The sequence below is a fragment of the Eretmochelys imbricata genome, chromosome 6, assembly GCF_965152235.1.
Source record: "Eretmochelys imbricata isolate rEreImb1 chromosome 6, rEreImb1.hap1, whole genome shotgun sequence".
Classification (NCBI taxonomy): Eukaryota; Metazoa; Chordata; order Testudines; family Cheloniidae; genus Eretmochelys; species Eretmochelys imbricata.
In genome coordinates this window covers 9,617,569-9,638,929 of record NC_135577.1, presented here as the reverse complement: position 1 = coordinate 9,638,929, position 21,361 = coordinate 9,617,569, and the positions used below count along the sequence as shown (strand labels likewise).

Genomic DNA, 21,361 nt, shown 5'->3' with positions numbered 1-21,361 from the left:
TCGGGATCTGTTTGTAACTTTTTATGGCCTGTCATGACCCAGTAAAATAGTCTGGGGGTGGAGGCTGTGGGGTGGTTTTGGTCACATCCTGCCCTCCAGGGGTGTCAGGGTTTGGGTCTTGCCCGCACTCACCCCACAGTGATGGCTCCTGCAGCTCCTGTGCTGTGGGGCTGGCTGGGCTTGAGTCTCCACTCCAGGTGTTACCACCTCTTCTCTGCACCTGATCCAGTTTGCATTCATCTTTCTTGAGTCTGGGTGACCAGAACTGGTCACACTATTCCAGAGGAGGCCCTACCAATGCCTCGCACAGTGGTACATTAGCTATCTCCTGTGGAAACACATGTAAGTTCACCCCATAATCACCCAGATGGTCTGCCTTCTGGCTTGCCTGGCCCTGAGCCCTGATCAGCCCGCCTGTTACTGACACCAGATGCCATAAGCGCTGTGGGGACTGAGCTGACAGGGGCATGAATTTGGAACATGCTGTCCCTCAGTGATGGCATGAAAGGGACTGGCTTGGTCCGCCCGTTGTCCATAATCTCTCCCTTTCACCACGCAGGTTCCAGGAGAAGGGGAATCTCGAGGTTCTGCTCTTCACCATCCAGTCCCGGATGCGAGCTAACAATCAGAAAGCGTACACCCCTCATGAAGGGAGACTCGTGTCCGACATCAACCGGGTACCTGGCACTCCTGCTTCCCACCAGCATCGGGGGTTTAGGGTGGGGGTTCGTGGTCACTTAAGGGACGGCTGCACTGCAATCAGAGGAGTGACTGCACCTCGTGGTGACGTTCTCCAGCCATGGGCACCGACTCCGTGGCTGCTCCAGAGCTGGAGCACCCATGGGGAAAAATTGGTGGGTGCTCTGCACTCACCGGCAGCCAAGATCCCCGCCCCGCCCCACCAGCTCACCTCACCTCCGCCTCCGCCTCTCCCCTAAGCGCCACGTCCCTGCTTCTCCTCCCAGCACTTGCCACCGCAAAACAGCTGTTTCGCAGTGTAACAAGCTGTGGGAGGGAGGGGGAGGAGCAGGAACGCAGCGCACTCAGGGGAGGAGGCGGGGAAGAGGCGGGACAGGGGTGGGGATTTGGGGAAGGAGTCAAATAGGGGCAGGGAGGGGGCGGAGTTGGGGCAGGGACTTTGGGGAAGGAGTAGGAATGGGGGTGGGGCAGGATGGAGCTGGGGCAGGGCCGGAGCCAGGAGGGTCGAGCACCCACCGGTGCCAGGAGAAGTTGGCACCTATGTACCCAGCCAGCTTTGATCTAGCAAATAGCAGCAGAGGAGTGGCAGTATAGGCTGGCCTGGGTGGGGACACACAGCCCATGCTGCTTCCCTGCTGTCTGCACCCAAGCTAGCTAGATCCAAGCTACACGTGAGCTCTGATTGCAGCGTAGACAGGCCCTGAGACGCAGTCCAGAATGGGTGGGGGGCCTCCCCCCCACATTGTCCTCACTTGCTGACCACACTCTTTGGCTATACTCCGCTTTGGATGCCCGTTTTGCAGCTCGCCCATTGCCCCCGGTTGTCACCATACACCCAAGGGGAAGGGCCAGTTGGCATTGCATGCAGCAGAGCACTTAGCCCCCTGCTCAGGACGCACGCTGCAAGCTCACATTGAAGCCAGGGGGACTTAAACAGGCGCTTAACATTACGCATGTGCTTCCCTGGATTTCCTTAGGACTCAGCGATCGTTTCCCATGTAAATACAGAGATACAGTATAGATTTCAGTGCGGCTACAAGGGAGGGGAGATCTCACCCCCCCGGGGCCGGCTGGCACTTTGCTGAAGCAGCAAGAGGCCCGTGGGGCCAAAGGCCATTGGGGGAGACAGCCAGAAGGGGAGCAGAACGCTTTCTGGCTGGTGCTGCAATGGGCTGTCTGTAGGGACCGTTATTAGCCCTTTCTGGGCCTGCCAGCTGGTTTCGCATGCCCGGTGGCGCCTCACTCTTTCCTGTGATGCCTCTGGGCAGGCCTGGGAATGGCTGGAGAAGGCGGAGCACGAGCGGGAGCTGGCCCTGAGGAACGAGCTTATTCGGCAGGAGAAGCTGGAACAGCTGGCCAGGCGCTTCGACCGCAAGGCGGCCATGCGGGAGACGTGGCTGAGCGAAAACCAGCGCCTGCTGGCCCAGGTATGGGGCGCGGGCTGTGGGTGAGGAGACACAGCATGCCAACCCTCCCAGTTTCACCGGGAGTCTCCCAGAATCAGGCCCTGTCTCCCAGAGGCTACTGCAGCCAGACTGGGAGATTTTGGGCACTAACAGTCCGGCAGCACAGTGGGACGAAGGCAGGCTCCCTGCCCTCCCTGGCCCCGTGCCACTCCCGGAAGCAGCCAGCACCAACCCTGCGGCCTGAGGGGGAGGGGGGTCTCTGCGCACTGCCCCCGCCCCAAGCACCAACTCCACAGCTTCCACTGACTGGGAATTGCTGCCAATGGGAGCTGCGGGGGACGGTGCCTGCGGGCAGGGGTGGCGCACAGAGACTCCCTGGTCCTGCCACTAGGAGCCGCTGCCAGAGGGATGTGCCAGTCGTTTTCAGGAACCGCCCAAGGTAAGTGCCGCCCCCCTCACCTCCTCCCACACCCCAACCCCCTGCCCCAGCCCAGAGCCTGCACCCCTCACCCAAAATCCCTGCCAGAGCCTGACCCTGCACCCCCTCCTGCACTCCAAACTCAGCCTGTAGCCCCCTCCCACACCAAACTCCCTCCCAGACCCCGACCCCTCACCCCCTCCTGCACCCAAACTCCCTCCCAGAGCCTGCACCCCGTCCTGCACCCCAACCCCCTGCCCCAGGCTCAACCCGGAGCCAACTCCTACACTCCAAATCCCTTGGCCCCAGCCCAGAGCCCGCACCCCCCTCCCGCACCTCAACCCCCTGCCTCAGCCTGGTGAAAGAGAGTGAGGGTGGGGAAGAGTGAGCAAGGGAGGGATGGGGGGGCTGGAGTGAGCAGGAGTGGGGCCTCAGAGAAGGGGCGTGGCATGGGTGGAGCCCTGAGGAAGGGGCGGGGCAGGGGCAGGGCAAGGGTGTTTGGGTTTGTGCCATTAGACAGTTGGCGACCCTACACAGTAGGCCAGACCTGCGGCTGAAGGCGGTAGGGTTTTGCTGATTTGCAGCACCCTGCGGGGGAAGGTGGGGAGGGGGGGTGCTGTGACCTGCAGCGACTGCGTGGCAGTGAGCACAGAGCTCCGGAGGCCGTCTGTGCAGAGCTGCTCTTCCAAGCAGAGCGTCGCTTTACCCCACTTCTCCTCACGACCCTGCCTCCACCCTTTGTCCTGCGAGCAGTGCCCGGCTCCGCGAAGGGCTGGCGTGTCCCAGCCGGGACTGGCCCAGGGTCCTCCGAGACGAACCGCAAGCACAGCTACAGTGGGAGATAAAGCTCTGTAACTGGGCTGGAACAGCTCATCTCCCCGGTGGATCCAGCCCGGGGAGGGACCTGGATCTAGAGCCAGGCAATTATTTTGTACAAAGCCCTTTCGGGAGAAAAATGCAGATTTGGCGGGTGGAAACGTTTCACCACGGCATGGCGGTTTTGCCACATTCTCAACACATTTAAAAAAAAATCTGGAAGAATTGAAACTTTTTGATTTTCTGATTCTAAACGACCTTTGGTCTTCATATTTTCTTTAATTTATATTTAAAAACAACAAAACCATGTTTAAAAATAGTCCAAATCGAAATGAAGCGTTGAGAAAAAACATAATTTTCGGTGCAGCCTAAAACAATTCCCTCCCCCACGCCTGGCCGAGTTTTCAGAATTGCTGGCAAAAGGAGAAGTCCGTTGTCTGCCCAGCTGTGCAGGTGACACATCCTCCCCCGTGGGTTCCACCCAGACCCCACTCCCCCTTGGAGCACGGGCCCCTTGCTCTCTGCGCTGCACACGGGTACGTAAGGGCAAGGATGGGGCCTGGAGGCACGTTTGGTGCCTATTCACGCTCCTGCTGGATAGAGGTGCAGGCAGCTGGACTCCCGACCGGTGGGGTTTGGAGACTCCGTTCCCATTAATGGCGTTGGGAAGCCCACGCCCCGCTCTCTGTGGCACGGCTGCAAGGGGGGGCTGCGTCTGACCAGGGCTGTTTCTGGACAGGATAATTTCGGCTGCGACCTGCCAGCGGTGGAGGCTGCCAAGAAGAAGCATGAGGCCATCGAGACGGACACGGCAGCCTACAAGGAGCGGGTGCAGGCCATCGAGGAGGTGGCCCAGGAGCTGGAGGCGGAGAACTACCACGACATCAAGCGCATCAAGGCCCGGAAGGACAACATCCTGCGGCTGTGGGACTACCTGCTGGAGCTGCTCCACGCCCGGCGCCAGCGGCTCGAGATGAACCTGACGCTGCAGCAGCTCTTCCAGGACATGCTGCACGGCATCAAATGGATGGACGAGATGAAGGTGAGGCCGGGGGGCTGAGCAACGCCAAGGGCGGGAGTGGAGCCTGCTACCCATGGGGGCCAGTGGCCTAAGTTCCTTGTAAGCTGCGCGACGGAGCTGCTGCTGCCAGGGAGAGATGCCTCTCACCCGGCCCCAAGCTGCTGCGGCTAGAGAGGACTGTGGGGGAGTCCTCTCTTCCCACTGCAGCTCCGGGGCAGCGTGCACCCCAAACTGCTCATTCCAGGCCCCACCCCAGAGCCTGCACCCCCAGCCAGAGCCCTCATCTCCTCACACTCTAACCCTCTGCCCTAGCTCTGAGCCCCCTCCCGCACCCCAAACTCCTCATCCCCAGCACCTTATGAGCTAGGGGCAGGACTATTATCGCCCCCTTGGGGGAAACTGAAGCATCCGGGGGTTCAGTGCCCAAGGGCACACAGCAAGTCAGTGAAAGAACAGGGAGCAGAGCCCAAGTCTCTAGAGCAGGGATCTGGGAACCACAACAGCCAAGCAGGCCCCGTGGCATGGGCACAGCATGCTGCAGGCGAGGGCCGGGGAAAGGAAACGTAGCTTCTCTTTCGTGTCATCAAAACCAGGGTAAATGATTAGCCCTGCCCTCTCGCCCTGCTCTGCGTAGGCGCGGCTCTTGTCGCCCGAGTTCGGCAAGCACCTACTGGAAGCGGAGGACCTGCTGCAGAAGCACAAGCTGCTGGAAGCTGACATGGCTCTCCAGGCGGAGAAGGTGCACACCGTGAGCGCGGCGGCCCTTGCGTTTGCCAACGGCGACGGTAGGTGGAAGCGGTGAGCGACGCATCTCATGCCTGTGGGGCCGGCTGCGGAGGGCGAGGCTGAGAGAGAGCCCATCAAAGGGACCCCTCTGCGGGCCTGTCATCACACTCTCACTTCTCCTCAACCCTGCCCCATGCCAGCCCTCGGCTTGTGCTGCCTTTCCCTGGGTGCCTCGGCTTTTGTCTCTGGTGAGGAGGTGCAGGTCCCAGGGCCGAAAGCCGGCTGTGTTCTTACTTCCCCAGGGCAGGCCAGTGCATCGAAAACTCGCTTGGCCAGAGGGAGCACGGCGAATGGGAGAGGGCCTGGAACTAGGGAGACTGGGTTCAGCACCTGGCTTTGCACGGCACTTAGGGTGTGTCTACACTGTAGCTGGGAGGTGGGATTCCCAGCTCTGTCAGTGCACTGGCCCTGCAGGTGGCGGCTATCGGCACCCTAGCCCTGCAGGAGGCCAGCCATCAGGGCGCGCTAGCCCTGCGGGCGGGCTGTGGGGGGTGGCCGTCAGGGCGTGCTGGCCCTGCCGGGGGGGGGGGCGGGTGGCCATCATCGCGCCAATTTTGCTCAAGCTAGCACCTAAAAACAGCAGTGTGGCTTGGAGCGGATGCAGGGTGGGGGAGGCAGGCAGGGTCTCCCCCCCAGATTTGCTGCTTGGCTTGTACTGAGCATGCTCACACAGACTGAGCATGGTCAGTAACACTGCTGAAGCCGGCTGCCACCACTCCACCACCCTGGCCCCCCGCTATGGGTAGGGCAGGCAAGGGTCGCCACAAGTACCTCTCCCAGCGCTGGGAATGGCCCCTCCCCGCTGCTGTGTAGTCACAGCCTTAGTCTCTCTGGCCCCTGCTGTGACATGGGGATGACAATTGGTAGGGAGGGGCGGCTGTCTGTGCCTTACCTCGAGAGAGCTCTGCCCCGCCCGGGCGGCAGGAGGGACGGGATGGCTGTTGAGATCTAGAGAAGAGGCCTCCTCGGTGATGGATTTTCATTCTTTAAAGCTGCCTGCAATTCTGTCCCCTCCCCCGCGCAGGCTATCGGCCGTGCGACCCCCAGGTGATCCGGAACCGCGTCAGCCACCTGCAGCTGTGCCACCAGGAGCTGCTGGCGATGGCCGCCGAGAGGAAGGCTCGCCTGGAGCAGTCCAAGCGCCTGTGGAAGTTCTTCTGGGAGCTGGACGAGGCGGAGAGCTGGATCAAAGAGAAGGAGCAAATCTATTCCTCCTTGGATTACGGGAAAGACCTGACCAGCCTCCTCATCCTGCAGCGGAAGCACAAGGCCTTTGAGGACGAGCTGCAGGGCCTAGGCACCCGCCTGCGTCAGACCATCCAGGATGGGGGAGACATGGTGGCCCAGAAGCACTTTGGCTCCTCCAGGATCCAAGGCAGGACGGAGGAGGTGAAGGCGCTGTGGGCGCAGCTCCAGGAGCTGGCCTCGTTCCGCAAGAAGAACCTGCAGGATGCCGAGAGCTTCTTCCAGTTCCAGGTGGATGCGGACGACCTGAAGGCCTGGCTGCAGGATGCCCATCGCCTGGTGTCCAGCGACGAGGTGGGCCATGATGAGTCCTCCACGCAGGCCCTTGTCAGAAAGCACCGAGACCTCCTGGACGAGGTGGCGGACAACAAGAGAGTGATGGACAGCCTGAGCCAGCAGGCCCAGAGCTTCCCGGCCGAGCTGCGGGGCGCACCGGAGTTCCAAAACCGACTGCAGGCCATCCAGGCCCTCTACGCCGAGGTGGTGTCCCTGGCTGAGCTGCGCAGGCAGAAGCTGCAGGATGCCCTGGACCTCTACACGATCTTCAGCGAGACGGACGCCTGCGAGCTCTGGATGAGTGAGAAGGAGAAGTGGCTGGAGCAGATGGAGATCCCAGACACGCTAGAGGACTTGGACGTAGTGCAGCACAGGTACCTGGGCTACCACCATCGGGGACAGCCAGGGACCCCCTCCCTCTGCCGCCCGACCCTAATCCCGACCCTGACCTAGCTAGATACATGTAGGACCTGGTTGTGAAGCACAGATGGTCCCTTCAGGGGCAGCCTCTCTTTATTCTAGCGCATCATGCTTTGCCCCTTCCGGCAGTGCCCAGGGTTTGGAAGGAGGTGTGTGGCTCCTAGCCCCCTTGGCTCCCTTCTTTCTGTGCTCAGCAGCGGGCACGGAGCCTTGCTTTGTGTTCTACGGCCCCAGCCCCATTCCTAGCCCACCCCAGCTCTGTTCACGAACCTTGCATGTCATCGTCAGCGTTAGCACTGCTGCTCCATCTGCCGGTGCTGGCGCAGGGCTCTGGGCACTTTCCCCAGGATGCGCGTGGCACCAGAGGGAAGGCAGCGGAGAATGCCTTGTGCCCTGGGCCTGTGCCCCGCTCAGCCAGGGAGGGGACCTTAGGCACAGCTGCTGCGGAGTTGGGCAGTCCCGGCGCTGCCCTGCGAATTGCTGCCTGTGTGATTGCAGGTTTGACATCCTGGATCGGGAGATGAGCACACCAGCCTCCCAGATTGATGGCATCAACCGCGCAGCCACCAGCCTCGTCGAGAGCGGGCACCCGCGCAGCGGCCGCATCAGGCAGTGCCAGGAGCGTCTGAACACCAGGTACTGCCCCACCCCTCTGCTGCCCAGAGAGCGGTACTGCCAGCGTGGAGAGCCACACTAGCTGTGTCCCGGGCCTGCCTGTCTGGGACACAGACGTCTGGATGCTTCACAGTGATCCTGTCCCCAGGAGCTGGATATTCAGTGTGTGCTCATGCTAAAACCACAGTGGGCGTCCCATCCTGATGCTGGCTGCATTAACCCTTTGCTAGGATCCCCAGGACCAAAGAAGATATATTAGAATCGGAAAAGGTACAGAGAAGGGGGGAGGGGAATGATGAGGGGTATGGAACAGTTTCCAGAGGAGGAGAGATTAAAAAGACGGGGACTTTTGTTAAAGAGACAACTAAGGGAGGTCTATAAAATCATGACGGGTTTGGGGAAAGTGAATAAGGAAGTGTTATTTACCCCTTCACGTAACACAAGAACTAGAGGTCACCCAATGAAATTAACAGGCAGCAGGTTTAAAACAAACAAAAGGAAGTACTTCTTCACACAACACACGATCAACCTGTGGAACCTCTTGCCAGGGGATGTTGTGAAGGCCAAAAGTATAACAGGGTTAAAAAAAGAATGAGAGAAGTTCGTGGAGGATAGGTCCATCAATGGCTATTAGCCAAAGTGGTCAGGGATGCTACCTTATGCTCTGAATGTCCGTAGCCTCTGACTGCCAGTCAGTGGGACTGGACACCAGTGGATGGATCACTTGCTATATAACCCCATATAAATCCATGGTGGGCCCACATCTTGAATACTGTGTGTGACGGGTTGGACCCCCCCAATCTGTGATGACACCTGATGTGCTGGAGTCCCACTGGTTCCGCCCATTCCACCAGCCTGGGTTTCCTCACCCTGTCCTAGCTGTGCCAGGCCCTCAAGCCTTCTCCAGCACACACACACAGGTAGGGACACATGCAGCTGCCAATGGACACAGAGATCAGCTCTGTGTGGGAGGAATCGGCTTGGGGATTTACCCAGCACTCATGTGCACACCCCCTCTGGGGAGTAAACCCAAAATAATATTGTCTTGTGCTGTATAGAAAAATCTGCCCTCTGCCTCAATGTGGAAAGAGATATGCACAGCTTCTTCTCCCCCTCCCCCCCATATGAATTGCACAAACTGAGTTATGTTATAAATAAGAAATAAGTTTATTATTAACTACAAAATGTAAATTTTAAGTGATTTTAAGGGATAGCAAACAGAACAAAGCAGATTACTGAGCAAGTAAGCTTAATACACTAAAGAAACAGGTTACACATAGTAATTTCTCACCCTAAATGTTGTTTAGGCAGGTTGGTAGAGTTTCTGCAGCTCAGAGTTCCAGTTATGTCTCTTTACGGGCTAGATCCCTGTTCTCAGCCTGGACTCACCCCTGCCTTTCCCTTCAGGTGTGTCAAGGTTCCTTCCCCACTCTGAACTCTAGGGTACAGATGTGGGGACCTGCATGAAAGACCCCCTAAGCTTATCTTTACCAGCTTAGGTTAAAAGCTGCCACCAACAAAGTGTTACACAAAGAACAGGGGAAGTGCCCACTTGGAAACGTCTCCCCTCCAAAATATCCCCTCAAACACTGCACCCCCTTTCCTGGGGAAGGCTTGATAAAAATCCTCACCAATTTGCATAGGTGAACACAGACCCAAAGCCTTGGATCTTAAGAACAATGAAAAGCAATCAGGTTCTTAAAAGAAGAATTTTAATTAAAGAAAGTAAAAGAATCACCTCTGTAAAATCAGGATGGTAAATACCTTACAGGGTAATCAGATTCAAAACATAGAGAATCCCTCTAGGCAAAACCCTTAAGTTACAAAAGACACAAAAACAGGAATATACATTCCATTCAGCACAACTTATTTATTATCCATTTAAACAAAACAGAATCTAACGCATATCTAACTAGATTGCTTACTAACTCTTTACAGGAGTTCTGACCTGCATTCCTGCTCTGTTCCCCAAAAACATCACACAGACAGAGAGACCCTTTGTTCCCCCCAAGCTTTGAAAGTATCTTGTCTCCTCATTGGTCATTTTGGTCAGGTGCCAGCGAGGTTATCTTAGCTTCTTAACCCTTTACAGGTGAAAGGGTTTTTCCCCTGGCCAGGAGGGATTTGAAGCTGTTTACCCTTCCCTTTATATTTATGACAAGATGTTTTTAGCAGTCTTCCTTCCTGGGCAGGCAGTGGAGGAGAATCCTGAATGCCTTCCTTCCCAGCCTTAAATAGGCGGGAAGCCTTTGTTTCCAGAGGAAAATTACCAGCAGTGTCCAGGTGTACCAGGTGACATTATCACATGACCTTGCAGTGTCAGGGCACCCATGAGACAAGGTTTATTTGCAAGTTCCAGAGGAAGGAACTCCTGGGAAGCTGGGGGATCCACATCTTTGAATACTCATTGTCTTTTCCTAATGGCCCATTAAGGCTGATTGCTTACTGTCTGGTGCACGTTTCTCAACCACATACCCAAACAGTTGTAATGGTTACATAGACAGTATTCCTAACTTTGGATATAGAAATGATACATGCATACAAATTGGATAAACACATTCAGAAAATCATAACCTTTTCAATTATACCTCCCATGACTCATCTTGCATAAAACATATCTTAGTTATGCCATATTAATATCATTACAATATTTCTATGAAGAATATGGGGTGTAACATCACACTGTGTGCAGATGTGGTCACCCCATCTGAAAAAAGATATACTGGAATTGGAAAAGGTTCAGAAAAGGGCAATTATTTTTGAAAAAATTGAAATTGAAATAATTTAAGAAAAATTATTAGGGGTATGGAACGGCTTCCGTATGAGGAGAGATTAATAAGATTGTGATTTTTCAACTTGGAAAAGAGACGACTAAGGGAGGAGACTGGTGTGGGAAAAGTAAATAAGGAAGAGTAAATTACTCCTTCTCATAACACAAGAATTAGAAGTCACCAAATGAAATTAATAGGCAGCAGGTTTAAAACAAACAAAAAGAAGTATTTCTTCACACAGTGCACAGTCAACCTGTGGAACTCCTTGCCAGAGGATGTTGTGAAGGCCAAGACTATAACAGGGTTCAAAAAAGAACTAGATAAGTTCATGGAGGATAGGTCCATCAATGGCTATTAGCCAGGATGGGCAGGGATGGTGTCCCTAGCCTCTGTTGCCAGAAGCTGGGAAGAGCAACAGGGGATGGACCACTTGATCATTACCTGTTCTGTTCATTCCCTCTAAAGCATTTGACATTGGCCACTGTTGGAAGACAGAGTACTGGGCTAGATGGACCATGGGTCTGATCCAGTGTGACCATTCTCATGTGTAAACTTTATATTTATATGATGCTCTCAATGCCCAGCACCAGAGAGAGACACCACTCAGAGGCTGCTTTCATGTGACACCAACAGAGTTTCTGATTTTAAATAATAATCTCCCTTCTTGAGAATCCAAATGTTTCCAGTTCCTGACACAGCCAGCCCCAGGCAAGAGAGGGGTCAGGGAACATTTTCAAACCCCCATTTGCAGAAGTGATTTAGGAGCTTCAATCTCACTGAAGCCAGTGGGACCCAGTCACTTCTGAAAGCTGTCCCCAGCCTGACCTACGCTTGCAGAACTCTTACCGCCCAAGGGCCGCGATTCCCAGCACGCCGCCCAGTCAAACAGGGCCTGGGCACATAGAGTTCAGAGCCAGAAGTGACCATTTGATCGCCGGCTCTGACCTCCTGCACAGCATAGGCCGGAGAATTTCATCCCGTTGCCCCTGTATTGACTCCAGTCACTGGTGTCTGGCTAACATGTCTTCTTAAAAGGCCTCTGGTCGGATATGAAGACATCAGCGATGGAGAATCCACCCCTTCCCTTGGGAGTTTGTTCCCATGGGTAGCCACCCTCCCTGGTGAACATCGGTGCCTTATTTCTAATTAGAATCTGTCTTGCTTTAACTACCAGCCACTGGTTTTTCTACCTTCCTCCACTAGATTAAGTACAGAATACCTTTCTGTGTCACTCAGCGCCAGCGTTTACAACAGCTGCATGAGCTCAGACTTTGTGGCATTTTCCTGTGTGCTCACAAACTCTGATCCGCACAACTCACTCAGGTCAGAACCAGGTCTGAGCAACGGCAGAGCTGCTGCAGTGCAAATGCCTCGTCCTCCAGGGGGACTTGGCTCACCAGGACCCGCCCAGTGCTGGCACATTTCGATTAGAGAGGCAACTCGTCCAGTATTAAACCTTTTTGAAAGGTTTGTCCCCCTTTCGGAACTGGGACAAGACCGGACGTGGCTTTGTCTGGTATTGGATGGGGGAGTGCCATTCTGCCCCCTCTGGCTCTTAAAAATGGCCTCCCTGTGCGGTGTGACCTCGCGTGCACCATCACGCCAGCAGGGGTGGCTCACTCCGTTCCTGTAGGTACTAAAACATCTAGCATTCCAGGAACGTGTGAGTGGTCACCTTCATCTCGTGTGCTTTGCATGGGGCCGAGCCCGGTGACTGATGCAGATGAAGGACAGCATGTGTAATAACCCAGAGTTGATTTGGGGCAGGACAGTGTATCTCAGCGAGCCCCGCCTCCATTTTCCTGGCCGTTAGCAGACAACCAACCATCCGGATTTTGATGCCTCTGTTTTTGAGAGCCCAACCTGAGAAGGGACTGAAGTGATTTCACACAGGGCTGAACTCTCCCACTCTGCAAATCAGCCCTTTTCAGGGTTCTCCATTTCAGCCCTGTCTTCTCCCTCAACTCCCCCAGCTCAGGATCCTCACAGGCTGAGAGGAAGGGCAGGAAGGCCTTGGAGGCATGGCCAGCTGGGATGGGGTGGGGGGCTGCCAGACTCTCTGTCAGGGTCTGGCGTTGCCCTTTCAAATCAGGAGCGTGGGTGGCCTGGCTTCATAGCAGCCTGTGGGTGGGTACCCCTGCAATCCCTGGCCATGCTTTCTTCCCAGCCAGCACTGCCCCACTTTGGGGACAGCCCTGGCCCAGCAGAGTAGGGTTGGGGAGTCTCTGGGGCTGGTGCCATCCCTGCCAAGACTGCCAACGCACACCCAGTACGAATCGAGTTCCTACAGAGTCTGGGTTTGCAGACACTGCCTGCTCCAGCCGGAGAGCGTCTGAATCCCTTCTCTCCCTGTCTTTGCTCCTTGGCGCTCTCACAGAGGGCGGGGCTCACTCGTGAACCAGGGGCTTCTGCTGTGTTCTCTGCAGGTGGCACGTCTTCCAGGAGAAGGTGGGGCAGCGGCGGAAAGCGGTGGACCTGGCGCTGAGCCTGCACAATTACTGCGTGGACTGCGAGGAGACCCGCAAATGGATCTTGGACAAAACCAAAGTGATCAAATCCACCCAGGACATGAGCAGAGACCTAGCAGGCATGATCGCCATCCAGAGGAAGCTGTACGGCATTGAACGCGACTTGGCCGCCATCCAGACCCGGCTGGGGGTGCTGCAGGAGGAGGCCCAGCGGCTGGCCGAGGAGCTCCCTGACCTGGCCTCCGACATCTACAGCCGGTTGACCGCCATCAGTGGCCTCTGGCAGGAGCTGCAGAGGACGCTGCAGAGTCAGGAGGCCTCGCTCGGGGAGGCCAGCAAGCTGCAGAAGTTCCTGCAAGACCTGGATGACTTCCAGGTCTGGCTGTTCAAGGCGCAGCAGGCCGTGGCTTCGGAAGAGGTGCCCAGCTCCCTGGCCGAGGCGGAGCAGTCCCGGCAGGAGCACGCCGCCGTCAAGGAGGATATCAACCGGCACGAGGGTGACTACCATAGCATCAAGGAGATGGGCGAAAGGGTGACACACGGGCAAACGGACCCAGAGTATCTGCAGCTGCAGCAACGGCTGCAGGGCATGGAGATGGGCTGGAGCGCCCTGTGCAAGATGTGGGACAGCCGGGGGAAGTTCCTTGCCCAGTGCCTGGGCTTCCAGGAGTTCCTCAAGGATGCCAAGCAAGCCGAAGCCATCCTGAGCAATCAGGTAGGGAAGTGGCTGCATCTGTCTGTTATGATGATGATGATGTGCATCACTGTCTCAGTGCACTGGGAGCCCGCTGCCCTGCAGGGCTCACTGAATAGACAGAAGAGGAAAATGAGGCACAGAAGGAGGATGGTACTTGCCCAAGGGTAGACGGTGGAGCCGGGAGTGGAAGCCAAATCTCCCGAGTCCCTAGCCACTAGGCCCTGCTGCTTCTGAATTGCCACTCGGGCTTCCTTGCACTAGGCTACCAAGTGAGGTGGTGTTTATAATTGTTTCATCATATTTAATAGACTTGATCTGTGAAGATCAAACATCACTTCCCCTCTGCTGATGTAACCCAGGCCTGCTGGGCGTTGTGCTCCGTCCCCCTCTAGCGGCACCGAGCCCACCCAGAGATTGGTGAGTCTGCTACAGCCTTACCTAAGAGCCACGTGGCTTTTAGCTCAGGCAGTAGAGGCTCATGCACTAAGCTTCAGAGGTCCCAGGTTTGATCCCAGCGACCGGGGTCTGTCTGTGTTACACAGAGCCCCAAGAGAGCAATGTTCTCTGCATCAGCTGGTTGGCAGAGTTCAGAGGGCCCGTCAGATCTACATAGCCCAGTCCGTTCAGTCACACCCTGCACGGAGGAGCCCGATGACTTGGTTTGGCTAATCAGGGATTCTGAGACAAGTAAGCCCTAGTGAGGTGGAATGGACCAGTGGTTAGGACACAGGTCTGGGGATCGGGAGACCTGGTTTCAATTCTTTGTTCTCTCCCAGATTCCCCATGCAGCCTGGGGTACCTCCCTTAGACTTAGACCTTTAAAGGTATTGTGCCCAGCTGGTTTAGGAGCCTGTCTCATCTTCAAAAGGGAATTAGGCACTTAGGAGTCTAAATTCAGTGCAGCAGCACCTCAGTACCTTTAACAATCTGGGCCTTAGCTGCTCTGTGCCCCATTCCCATTTGTACAAGAGGGATAACTGCCCTAGGGCACAGAGGGGGGTTGAGGATAAACGCAGTAAAGGCTGGGAGGTGCCAAGGCACAATGGCGCTGGGGCACAAAGACCCGAGGTAGAATGCTGCATCACCTGTGTCCCAAGGCAATACCCTTCTGCACTGATACAATAGCAGAGACCCCTTGATTTCATGGCCCGTTCTGATCACCTCCCCTGCAGAGATCCCAGCACACTGGTAAGCACTGTGCTGTGATTTGGGCACACAGTGAATCCATCCTTGGGGTAACTCCCTAGGCTGCACCACCAGGGATGATTTTGGCCTATTGCCTCCTTCCCCAGCCCGCTTTTGCCTGGCAGGAAAGCTCAGTGGCAGATGCTCCCATGCTACTGGTCCATTTGCATACATCAGGCCAGTGCAAAAAGCCCTGTGCCATGCCCTGGAGAGTTACACGTGGATCAAGAGCACCACGGACACCCTACCCAGACGCTAGAGCAAGGAATGGCTGGAGATGGCCAGCACCCTGCATTCTAAGCATGCTAGTCTTAGTCTTGTCAATGCAGCGGCCTTCCTGGAACACAGCATGTCCCAGGCGTGGCTGGAGCTGCGTGGGGAGGGGGGAAGGGTGGGTGCTACAGACCCTGCTAAATCACATCTCCCCCCCGCCCCCGACCCACCCTCCACTCCAGGAGTACACCCTGGCTCACATGGAGCCCCCGAACACCTTGGAAGCATCGGAAGCTACCCTGCGGAAATACGAGGATTTCCTGGCCACCATGGAGGCCAACAAGGAGAAAATAACGGAGCCGGTGGAACGTGGTGAGAAGCTGGTGGCGGACAGGAATATTTACGCTGACAAAATTAACGAAAAGGCCCAGCTCATACAAGAGAGGTAAACTGAACCGCATCCTATCAGCAAGGGGGCCCCCGGGAACGCTAGCCGCTAGTTAAGCTGTCCAATCCCACCGCTGGCAGATAGCTGTCTCCCTGGTGGTAGCGGTCTGATAGTGGGTGTCAAACGAGATAAGCTGCTGCAGCAATGATCAGCCTCCTTGTCCCTCTCTCCTTTCCAGGGCCAGGACGAATGTGGCTAAATCAAAGGAAGTGCTGGTTCTGCTGAAGGACAATCACGACCTGCAGAGCTTCTTGCAAAACTGCCAGGAGGTAGGTTGCTGGGCAAGCCCTTACTGCTGGCCAGGAGAGATGTTCTCCCGGTCCATGACACTCCCTGCTTCCCCTGGGCGCGACAGTCAGAAATAGAGCTGGGCGGGAAAACCTCGAGGGAACCTCTTCCCACTGTTTCAGCCCGAGTCAAAACGCTTCGTGACATCACATTGCTTTTGCCAGAATTTCATTTTGGAGAAAAACCGGGGCGGGGCAGAGTTCCGAAATGTCCTACTGAGTCATTGTCACAATGAAACATTTCGCCTACTTTCCATGATGTCCTGTTTTGATTTTTTGTTGCTGTGCCTTATCTTTTATATTCCTGTCACCCTTCTGCCAGGAGGGATCGGCAGCGATAACGTCTGGGGCCAATATCTAGGGGTTCCTCTTAACTTTACCAAACCAAGCCATTTCGAGCCCCTGCCCAGGAATCTGGGAAAACTAATCACCACCCTCCAGGCACCTCTATAAACCTTCCCCACTCACAAGCACTGAGTCCGTATAACCACCGAATATTTTTTTTTTAAGGGAGAGGAAACACAGCATTACTTTGGGAAAACACCACATCGAAAAGAAAAACATTCACTCCACAGCAGTGGTCCTCAAACTAGGGGGGCACAGAGGAACGTTGGGGTGGGGGCCCGCTGCAGGGCTGGCCAGCCCCCAAGTGGCTGGTGGGGAGGGAGCGACCAGCTCCACCCTTGCCTTGCTCCTCCTGCAACTCCATTTAGCCTCCAGTCCTGCTCCACCTCCAGGCCTGGGAAGGGGCTCTGGGCTGAGGCAGGGGGTTGGGCTGTGGGAGGAGGTACGGGTTCTGGGCTGAGGGTGTGGGTTCTGGGGTGGGGCCAGAAACAAGGGGTTCAGGTTTTGGGAGGGGGCTCCGGTTTGGAGATGTGTGGGGGTGAGGGCTCCGATTGGGGGTGCAGGTTCTGATGTGGGGCCAGGGATGAGGGATTTGGGATGTAGGAGGGGGCTCTGGGCTCGGGGGGTGGAGCTGAGGGGTTTGGAGTATGGGAGGGGGCTCCAGGCTGAGACGGGGGTTAGAGTGTGGGAGGAGGTACGGGCTCTGGGGTGAAGGTGTGGGTTCTGGGGTGGGGCCAGAAATGAGGGGTTCAGGGTGTGGGAGGGGACTCCAGGCTGGGGCAGGGGGTTGGGGTCGGGGGCTGAGGGCTCCAGCTGAGGGTGCAGACTCTGGGGTGGGGCTGGGGATGAGAAGTTTGGGGTGTAGGAGGGTGCTCCGGGCTGGGACTGAGGGGTTTGGAGGGTGGGAGGGGGCTCAGGGCTGGGGCAGAGGGTTGGGGTGCATAGGGGAGAGTTAGGGCTCCAGCTGGGGGTGCGGGGCTGGAGATGAGGGGTTTGGGGTGCAGGAGGGTGCTCCGGGCTGGAATAGAGGGGCTCGGAGGGCGGGAGCGGGATCTGGGCTGGGGCTGAGGCAGGGGGTTGGGGCCGAGGAGGGGGTCAGGGGTGCAGGCTCCAGGTGCGCTTACCTCAAGCAACTTCCGTAAGCAGCGGCATGTCTCCTCTCCAGCTCCTACACGGAAGCACGGCCTGGTGACTCGGCGGGCTGCCCCGTCTGCAGGCGCCGACCACGCAGCTCCCATTGGCCATGCTTCCTGGCCAACAGGAGCTTGTTATGCTTATAAGAAGCATATGGGATCTTTTTTCTAGGGGAAAAGGCAATATGCCGCATTTATTGGAGATACAACAATTAGCATATGCATTCAATCACACACACACACACACTGTCCTGCCAGTCGATGTTTTAGTTACCAGTCTGGAGCAACCTAGTGGCCAGTTAGGTTGATCGCGGGTAGAGAGGAGCCAGGTTCTGTCGGTCACGACACGATGCTCCAGGGAAGTTTTGGCAGGACAAACCCAAAATTTCATGGCAAAGCCCCCTGTTTATATTGTGATTTTCCTTCCTTGGGACCAATGAGTTTTGCACCATCATGCTGTAATCATTCCTTTCTGCGTTCAGAAAGGGTGGCTGGCAGAATATCGTCAAATCATATCACACATCAATACATTTAATACATGCTACATTATTATTCTTTATCCTTCATTCTGAATTATATAAAATACAACCATAAAATCCTAGTACTACGAGCTGCGGGGGCAGCGCTTGGGGCAGGGGCAGTGTACGGAGGCTCCTGGCTGCCCCTCCACATAGGAGCTGGAGGAGGGACATGCCAGCTGCTTCCCAGGAGCCGTGCGGTGTGGAGGCTAGCAGAGAGCCTGGCAGCCCTGCTGCACGGTGCCGCCAACCGGACAGTCAACGGTCCGGTCAGTAGTGCTGACGGGAGCCTCCAGGATCCCTTTTCGACCGGGTGTTCCAGTCGAATACTGGACACCTGGTCACCTTACCTCTGCCCTTATTCCCTCTCCATCCGCAGATCAGCTCCGCCTCTAGCCCCGACTCCTCCCCCTTCCCCAGTTCTGCCCCCAACTCCACCTTCAGCCCAAGCTCCACTGTGGAGTTGCAGTAATGGGGGTTGGGGGGCACAGACAGCTTCTGTTACAGGTAAGGGGAGGGCGTGACTGGAAAAGGGTGTACACCACTGCCTCGCAGTATCTTGGACAATAGCCTTTTGCCTCAGTTTCCCACCTTGTGGTGTGAAAGTCCAGCAGAGGAACATTGCTTTAACATACCACTCCCCCTTGCCCTCCGCTCCACCCCACTCATGGCCTGTTGTCAGAGGTCAGTGGAGTCCCAGAGTGTAGGGCTGCGCTGCGGGCGGGGGGATTACCACAGCCCTGGGGGTGGTTCGGCGAGTGATGCTTCCACCAGCGGCTTTGCTGCCACTGTCTCTGCTGTGCTGCATCCTTGGTCTGGTCTGGTCCTACAGTGCCACGGCCGCCTAGCCCAGCTATCACAGGCTTTGTTCCTGCTGCTGCCTCTCTTACCGCGCTGCCATAAGCTGCAACGCCGTGTGCTGAGACTCCACCACCTCACCCAGTTCTTGGTGACTTCGCTGGGTAGTGGGGAACCCCACTGCCCAACCCTCTCCTCTGTGTTGACTTCCATGAGAGCATTTTCTCCTCTCTAGGTCTAAGGCTCATCCCCCCCAACCCCGACCAGCTTATAATTGATTTCAGCTCTATTGATTACTGAGCAGAGAGAATATTGAGTCTGATCAGCTCTGTCTTTAATTACTGGAGGGAGAAGCCAAATGACATCTAGGACTCTTTACATGGAGCCTACCCCACCAAGTAGCAACATTGGTCCCTGTCCTTGGTCTTTCACCAGGATTTACTTCACTACCCCATGCTTTGAGAGTGATGGTGTCTGCCTCCACTGGGGCATGTTAAGTACAGTTCTGCTGCCTTTTAGTAATCTAATAAGGATAACAACATTTAATTACCCTTCATCCAGGACTTAAGTGAACTTTAACCTAAAACAGCCAAAAAGTATCATGTTAGCAAATTCGGTCTGTGTGTTGCTCAACTTGGCAAAGGAGGTGTATCTATGCAAATGCAGCCTGCTCCTGGAGGTTTCTTCCTCCAGTTCATTAATAGGTGGCAGAAGAGAGCTCATCCAGACCCCAGCTTATGTTCTATCTCATATCTTCTCATGTAAAATGAAGGCAAAATCAAAACAAAATGTTTGAATTGCTGGAAATGGGGTTTTTGGTGTGGGGGTGTTGGCTGAGAATTTTGAAATTGACAGGTTTGGTTCCTAATCAGAACAAAGCCAAATGCCAACATCACCTTGGTGAAACACAATGTCCGTCCCCTGCACAGCTCTGTTCAGAACATTGCTTTGGTTGCTCATTGGGGAAGGTTTGCACCATGGATGAGCAGGGATGGACTCTCCCTTCATTTGAGCAGGCTTCACAAAGATTTCATTTGAACCATGGGAATTTACTGCCATTTCCATTGTTTCCAAACAAATCCCTGGAGGTGGGAATTCTAACTCTAATCTTCACATTTCAGTCTCTTTTGCCCCTTTTATTCTTATTAGCCACAAGAAAGGCAGATCTGTGTAAGGAAGAGGAAGTTGTCCATTTCCTTGTGAGCAGTTTACATGTGGATCTTAGGGCTTTAGAATTATTCCTGACAAGACGTAGCTTGTGTCTATGACCCTGTCTCTGGCTCACTTCAGTCTCAGGCAGCGTTGCTGCATTGGTCACACTTGGGGCAGCTCTCCCTTCCCAGAGTGATGGGCTCAGGCTCTCTACAAACGCAGGCAGATGTCATTGCATCGGTCACACTTGGATCACATTTTCAAGGTTTTCTTCACAACCATAATAGCTAGAGACTGACTTTTAAGGAAAGCTGAGACTCTGGAGAACAATAAAGAACTCTGTTCACACCCCTCATCTAGTCCTCCCGCCCCTCAATGGGCTACACCTCACCCTGTGGCAAACAGTGGTCTAAACCCTGTTGAACTACCCCCACATAATCTACAATATGATGTCACTACATGTTTTATTTTTCTTTGTATTCATAGCCCTTGTCACGGACCAGGACCCAGTTGCGTTCTGGGACCCAGAACAAAAAGACAGCCCCTGTCCCAAGGGGTTTACAATTTAAGTGTGAGACAAGCGACAACAGCTGTCTATAGCCAGACAGTGAGACCCAGCTGGTCAGAACAATGGACAGTGGTCTCAGCCAGGGAGTTGAACCATTAAAAGTTTTGGTTCAGTTCCAGTTCGGATTCATCTGTGTTTCCTAAGTCTCCAGTTCAGTTCCAGTTCAGACACTAACTTAGCATGATGGTTCTGTAACCAGTTCAACCACTTTGAACCTGTTTGAGTCAGTTCAGATACATTTCCAGCAGATCAATGTCACACTTCTGCTTGCATTCTAACTCCTAGCAAAAGAATTCAATGATCAATATTTCTTTCAGTACAGAAACAGTATTTATTTTTTAAACAAGTTATTTGCACACACTAGCACAACATCCTCCAGAACTCTGTCAGTCAGGTCTGACTGCTGGGTGACAAAATGAATTTCAGCCCCGAAAATGCCCTTTCTATGCTGACTTGCGTAGCAGGAACAGCAATCACGTTGTTAGCCAATTGATACAGTTCAGGTCTCGTTTTCTGTTGGTCCCAGTAGTGAAGACTATCTGTAGTGAGACAGAGCTCATCAATGAAAGAGTCCAGGAAGGGATTAATATGTTTTTTGCCTTTTTCCCTCAAAAATTTGCTTCTTGGACTTCTTTCGTGCTTTGAGGAGGAGCTGAAGGTCGTCTTCTGATGTCCAGACACGGCTGACTGAAAATCAGTCAGTTCCTCATTTTGGACAGACTAGTACCTCCCAATTAGCCCACATTTAGTTAGATGAATTTTAGCTCTGTCCTTATCCTCCTCTGAGAGAAGCAGTTTGTACCTGAGGTCCAGGTAAATGCAGCATCGAAATGCATCATTGTCCGACACCATTTTCTCACAGTTCTTCATAGAGGCCAATAGTGTTTCAGTAAAAGGTGAAGAAGACACCTTTGTGTCGAGTTGGCATTTTAGCCCGGCTCTGTAGAAATCTCCCAGAGCAAGTTGTGCTGGCTGAAGTGCCTTTTTTGTGGTTAATTTAGCAGGCATTAGTGCAGCCATAGTATTTTTTAACTGCCTTCCATTTCTCATCACTCATATCAAGGGCTTGGTTTGAA

The 21,361-nt window shown here is 54.7% G+C and overlaps 1 protein-coding gene across 2 annotated transcripts in view; it reads left to right on the top strand.

Annotated features, from left to right (window-relative positions):
* SPTB (spectrin beta, erythrocytic) overlaps nucleotides 1–21,361 on the top strand; it is a 132,463-nt gene that overhangs the window by 62,547 nt on the left and 48,555 nt on the right. For both annotated transcript variants that reach the window (XM_077820756.1, XM_077820755.1), the window contains 9 exons: nucleotides 560–677; nucleotides 1,968–2,126; nucleotides 4,079–4,381; nucleotides 4,995–5,145; nucleotides 6,171–7,041; nucleotides 7,586–7,723; nucleotides 12,900–13,656; nucleotides 15,279–15,481; nucleotides 15,663–15,753. In XM_077820756.1, the coding sequence (XP_077676882.1) occupies nucleotides 560–677; nucleotides 1,968–2,126; nucleotides 4,079–4,381; nucleotides 4,995–5,145; nucleotides 6,171–7,041; nucleotides 7,586–7,723; nucleotides 12,900–13,656; nucleotides 15,279–15,481; nucleotides 15,663–15,753 (2,791 nt within the window). The remainder of the gene's footprint in view (nucleotides 1–559; nucleotides 678–1,967; nucleotides 2,127–4,078; nucleotides 4,382–4,994; nucleotides 5,146–6,170; nucleotides 7,042–7,585; nucleotides 7,724–12,899; nucleotides 13,657–15,278; nucleotides 15,482–15,662; nucleotides 15,754–21,361) is intronic.